The 6,000-nt window shown below is 41.7% G+C and overlaps 1 protein-coding gene across 14 annotated transcripts in view; it reads right to left on the bottom strand.

Moving 5' to 3' along the window:
* Positions 1-641: 641 nt before the first annotated feature.
* Positions 642-6,000, bottom strand: part of ZNF664 (zinc finger protein 664) — a 39,786-nt gene continuing 34,427 nt past the window's right edge. For all 14 annotated transcript variants that reach the window (XM_009181990.4, XM_009181988.4, XM_009181992.4 and 11 more), the window contains 2 exons: positions 4,647-4,710; positions 642-4,542 (listed from right to left, as the gene is read on the bottom strand). In XM_009181990.4, coding sequence (XP_009180254.1) covers positions 3,158-3,943 — 786 coding nt within the window. In that variant the 5' untranslated portion in view covers positions 3,944-4,542; positions 4,647-4,710 and the 3' untranslated portion in view covers positions 642-3,157. The remainder of the gene's footprint in view (positions 4,543-4,646; positions 4,711-6,000) is intronic.

The following is a 6,000-nucleotide window of genomic DNA, read 5'->3' as shown; positions in this document are numbered from 1 at the left end:
GCAGACTTGTCTCTCAAAGCTAGTAGATGCCACAGCCAGTGAGACTGCTGACTGCGGCACAGAACTTGCGCCCCCTCCACTTCAGCTGACAGCACTTCATGCCTTCCTGGGCGTGGGCTGCAGTCAGCAGGGGCCAGAGCAGGGCTTGGAGGAACTGCCTAGGGGCACCAGGAAGATCACAGAAAGCACCAAAATGGGTCACCCAAGGAAAAGGAGTTAGTTGCCAACATTTTAAGATTAAATTGTGTATGAAAATGGAGGTTGGTGTTTCCTTAGAAGCGCTGTGGGCCTGTATTCCGCTGTGAACACAGAGCCGCAGCCGAGCTGAGGCAATCCTCTCAGTGGACTGTGCTCTCTCCAGTTGGATTATTCCTGACCTGAGTCATTTATTACCTGCGTGGCTGTGACCTCTGACCAGGGTGTCCTCACACCCTGGCGTACCTAAGAAAGGCCCATTCTAGGCTTGTTGTCCAGATGTGAGTATCAACAGCACCCGCTCCCTTCGCTCTCAAGTACTTAGTTTGGACAATAAATTACATGGTCACCCTGGGCTTAATGTGCAAGCCAATTCCCCACACACACCCATACCCATACCCCACACACGACCACTGAATTCACACAACTACATGTCAAGCACAGAACCCTGTTATAAAGCGATTTTATTAAATTGATTTGGACATACTGTAGGTCAAATAATATTTTCTGAAGATAACAATTATGGACTTTAAAGCTCGACACAAAATTAGTAGCTTCAAAAGGGTTAGTCATATTCCCCAGCAACAGCATGATAAAATAATTCAACTATGTAGAAATATAGAACTCTAGGACTAGCTGGAAACTCGGAAATCATTTAGCCTAATGTTCTCATTTTGAGAGAAAACTAGACTCAAAGATTAAGCGATTTGCCCAAGCTCACATACCTAATAGTAATAAAGCTAGAAATCAAACCAATTTTTCCTAAAACTAAAATTCTATCAATGATATTTCAACTGGCTCTCTATCAACTAAAAGTCTAGGCTTTTCTCTAATGCTCCACACTATCGTGACATGAAAGAGTGATAAGACACTACAGTAAATCGTACTTGTGGAATTCAGGCCTGGAAGGGGCTTTAGCAAATAACTAAGCCAGCCCTCTCTTTGTAAAAAGGAGGAAAAGTATGTGAAGTGACTTACCAAAGGCTTGTTAGCAGAGATGTCTGGATTAAAATCCAGATACTGACAAATTTACCCCCAAATCCCATCTCTAGTTTCGTGGCCCACCCACTAAATCATGTGCTCCTTTTAAATCTCCTTTATGCACTGAGGTTTTAGTTATACAAAAACCCCTTCCAGTCAAACAGAAAAAATTAATTCAAATATGGAGAGAAAAATCAAACTTTCAGTATTTTCGTGACTATTTTGAGTAGTTCACTTTCCAACCTCTTAGACAGTTGACAGACACCACTAACCTGATCACCTATTTCAGAGCTTCAAAGATCCTTAATTTCCCCAAAGACTTCCTGAGCAAAAGGACTACATGTGGGAAATCAATGAAAACAGGAATGAGAAGAGAAACAAAGTTAAAAATTTGTTGCTTTTTGTTCCTGTCATTGGGGACTTTTGGTCTTCTAAACATTCCTTGAGTTCCTCCACATGAGTTTTTAATATCAATCTAGCAAAAATTAAAACAAACAAAAAAAGGCCTATGAAAGTCAGGATACTGAGCACCTCATCATCTCTCCCCCTCCCCACCGCTCGCGAATGCCAGTGCTGGCCTGTTCCTTAAACGCACCGGCTCATCCCCCACAGCAGCCTGTGCGCTCTGCCAGCGAGTGCTGCTTCTCCTCCGGCCTGAGCTCAACGCCCCACCGCGGAAAGGCCTCCCTGACCGCTAGCTAATGTCACCCCACCCCCACCCCACCCCACCACTAAATCATCACCCTAGTTTATTTTCTTCATAGCACTTAATCACTATCTCAAACTACATTATTTATTTGTTTACTTATCATCTGTCTCCTCCACCAGAAGTAAACTCCACAAGAGTAGGGACCTTGTCTGTCTCATCAGTGGTATTCCCAGCACCTAGCACAGTGCCTGGCATATAGGAGGTGTTCAATACATATTTGTTGAAGAAAAGAATGATGGATTAATAAAGACGTTCATGCCTAAAAAAGAACTTATACACACTAATCAATAAAGGGGTATCGAGAACTCCTATGCATTATTGCCCAAGATTACAGAAATAGAGATGAAACATTAGTGACTCCTCCTACCATCCACTTCTCGTACGGTCTCCCTAGCTAGGAAGGAGCTCCATCTGTTACCAAAGGAGCCCAGAGGGCAATTCTGGATGAAGAAAAGCTCTCACTTTGCTTGCTTCTTCCTCCCTGCTATTTACATTCAGCTATTTCCAAAAAAATTCAAGTGAAAAATATGTGATGCAGCCACTAGAAAATAAGTCTGACTAACAGAGACAGTGATGAGCAGAATCCACACAAATAAAAAAGGTTCAAGGACATATATGTCTGCCAATGACTCTTCTGACAGGCTAAGTGAATGGGTATTGAGTCACCTAAAATCTAAAATGAAAGTTAATGCCATCTAGGAAGGGATGGATATTTATGGGGATTTTGAGGACATATAGGTAGAGTGGGTTCAGAAATAATAGGATATATGGAAAGATATGTAGGGGCTAAATCAAGTAACCTCAGAAATACCAGAACGTGATCTTAGTGGGAGCTGTCCGTTTTCCAATGCAATGCCAGTATGCTCAAATCAAGAGGAAGGAAGGGCATGAACTCCTCCAGGGGGAGTATCTGGGATAGCTTTTAAGCAAAGCATAGATAGAAGGTGACTCAGGAGGTCAGGCAATGATTGTGGCTTTTTGTGTAGTCTTTCAACTATGGAGGCATCGTGCTGGAATCCCAGGAAGCGACATCTGTGACTGGGACCCGAGAGCCATCCTGCTGGGCGGACACTCAGAGATCCACATTCAAAGTCAAGCTGTGGAACATACTTGGCATGAACCAACAAATCACAATCTCACATGCGCCTCCTCAGAAACAATGTTCTGCTAGGGACTGCTGTAAATATTTCTTGGGTCAATGTAGGTATATATAGGGTTTCCTTCCTAGTGGCACTTACGGGTTTTAAGATTTTAAACTCTTAGCAAAACATTTTATATAACTGATATTTTGAGATGGTTTCTCTCCTTTGTGTGGACTCTCTGGTGGATGCAGAGGCTCGTACTCTGACTGAAGGCCTTTCCACACTCATCACATTTAAAAGGTTTCTCTCCTGTGTGAACTCTCTGGTGGATGCACAGGCTCGAACTCTGACTGAAGGCCTTCCCACATCCACAACATCTATAGGGTTTCTCTCCAGTGTGGACTCTCTGGTGGATGCAGAGGCTCGAACTCTGACTGAAGGCCTTCCCACACTCATAACATTTATAGGGTTTCTCTCCTGTGTGGACTCTTTGATGCATGCAGAGGCTGGAGGTGTGCCTGAAGGCCTTCCCACACTCTTCACATTTAAAGGGCTTCTCTCCGGTGTGGACTCTCTGATGCATGCAAAGGTTTGAACTATTACTAAAGCCCCTTCCACACTCACTACAGACATAAGGTTTCTCACCTGTATGAACTCTCATATGAATTTGAAGATGGGAGCTCCAATTGAAGGCTTTGCCACACTCATAACATTTATAGGGCTTCTCCACTGTGTGGATTTTCTTATGTCTATTAAGTTTTGTTGTAGTGCTAAAATCCTTACCACAATCATCACATTTATAGACCTTCTCTCCTGTATGGTCTCTCCAATGAATATGAAGTTCTGATATATGAAAGAAACCCTTATCACACTTGTCACATTTATGGGGCTTCTCAGCTGTGTGAATTTTCTGATGCATAAAAAGATCTGCTCTCTCAGAGAAAAATTCCCTACACATGGGGCACTTGTAGATCATTTTTCCTATTTGGTATCGTGATTTGGAGGAGAAAATTTCCTTACAATTACTACAGTTACAAGACTGTTATTTCATAGAGTCTCTTATTTGGCCATTTTGGCAGTCTATCTCAGGCTTGCTCTATTAGGTAAGTTTAAGATCAGCCTAAGCTTTTCCCTGCCTGTCTTTCTATGGAAGGTTTCTTCCTGCATAGTGTTCCTCACTCAGTATTATTATTGATTATAAAGTGACATTGACTTCCACGTGTATTCTGTAACTCATTAACATAGAACTTTGTTTTAGATCCTGAGTTGTCAACATTCCAAAGGGCTCTCAAGGTGCAAACCTTTTTGTTTTTGAGCCCCTAGAATCTTCCTCTTGTAGAGTAATGTTGTACTTCTCACTTCTAGAAAAAGGACTGTACAGTATATCCCCTGTATCGAAGGATGAGATACTGCTGGCTGGTCTCGAGCCCCTGCAGTCGCCCCTTGAAGAGTCAGTTTGGCATTCTGCCTCCTGCACATCAGACACGAAAGCCTCTCCAGCAAGCAGGCTCCTCAGGGTCCAGGTATGGCAAGCCTTGCTTTGGGGAATTCCCTACATGGGTATCATGCCATCTCCTGTAATAGAAACGTAAATAAATAAATTGAAAATGCTTCTATCCGGAAAACTGCTATTGATTCCAAAATTAATTTTATATAAATGTGACAGCAGTAACACAAACCTTTTTTGGTCTTGAGGAAGAAGCTCGCTTATCTTCCAGAGATGTGTCTCTTGGATTTGCAGGTCTGAAGGAGAGAATTTGTAGATATCATACTCCTGTTTACAGCTCAAGTAAATAATCCAGTTACAACCACTCATTGTAATTATCTGAGCAACATCAAGGGGAACGTTATTGAAAGAGAAAAGAAATCCTCAAAAGACCTACATGTGAGTATGAAAACCAGCTGTCCTGTACAAAGGAACAACAATGAAAATGATCTCCACTTTGAACTTCAGAAGGTACAACATTGCTGCTTTTGGAGATAAAACATCATATGTGACTTGACTTCTAATCTACAGAAAGAATAAGTACATGATGTGTTGGTATCAAATGTCATTCTCCTACTTGTCTTCAATGATTTCCTGATGTACTTAAAATCCCAATCCTTAACTCAAACACCTGACCTGCCCCTCTCCCCACTTCACCCCATGCTTCCTGCCTCTGGCTTTCTTTTTCAGCTCTCAAACACCCCAAGCGTTTCCTGCCTCGGGGCCTTTGTACATGCTGTTCCCAGCACTTAAACCACTCCCTCCCCTACTTTGTGCAGAGCTTTGTGGGTCAGCTTCCCTCCCCTACCTAAACAGGCCCCAGCTAGACTCTGTTTTCATCTCCTTTAATTCCTTTAAAGCCCACATGACTTGTAATTATCGTATTTGTTCCCTGGTTTTTAACCTGTCTCCTGTACTAGGATGTAAGTGCCATGAAGGAGGAACTGTGTGCGTTGCTCTCTGTTACAACCTGGCAATGAGAGGGTTCAACGAATATTTTCTGAGAATCTATAGAGTACTTCAGGACACCCTCTGGCACCCACACACATGTCCTGCTTCATTCTGGTGGGGCAGATAAAGGTACATTTCTTAGTGCCTTATTTCCAGTCTTTTGATAGCCTCCAGAGGACAAAATACACAACAAACAGAATAAGGAGGAGATAAAAGAAGAAAATAAATCTCAAAATATTCACTCTGAAATCTTTTAAGGTTTAGGACTATGTTTTAGCAATCTTTTCATTTCTTTTATTCTATATGCAGTGATACTTTAAAATTAACTAAATGAAATCAATAGGTCTTCTTAAAATAACGCTTTTAATATGTTCCATACAAAGAGAACATGCATGGGTGTCTGAGGAGATGTAATGTTAAAAAGGTAAAATAAACTGGACTGCTTCTAGGTGAAAGTGTTATAATTACAAAATTCAATTAGGTATCCAAAATTTTGGCAAAAATGGTCATATATCTACAAAAATTATGTTTGCATCCATCCTTTGTCCTAGTAATAATTCTAGAATATATCCTAAAGACACATTGGTAAAAATAGG

This window comes from Papio anubis, chromosome 9 (assembly GCF_008728515.1).
Source record: "Papio anubis isolate 15944 chromosome 9, Panubis1.0, whole genome shotgun sequence".
NCBI lineage: Eukaryota > Metazoa > Chordata > Mammalia > Primates > Cercopithecidae > Papio > Papio anubis.
The sequence above is the reverse complement of the archived record's forward strand: the minus strand, read 5'-3'. Positions and strand labels throughout refer to the sequence as shown.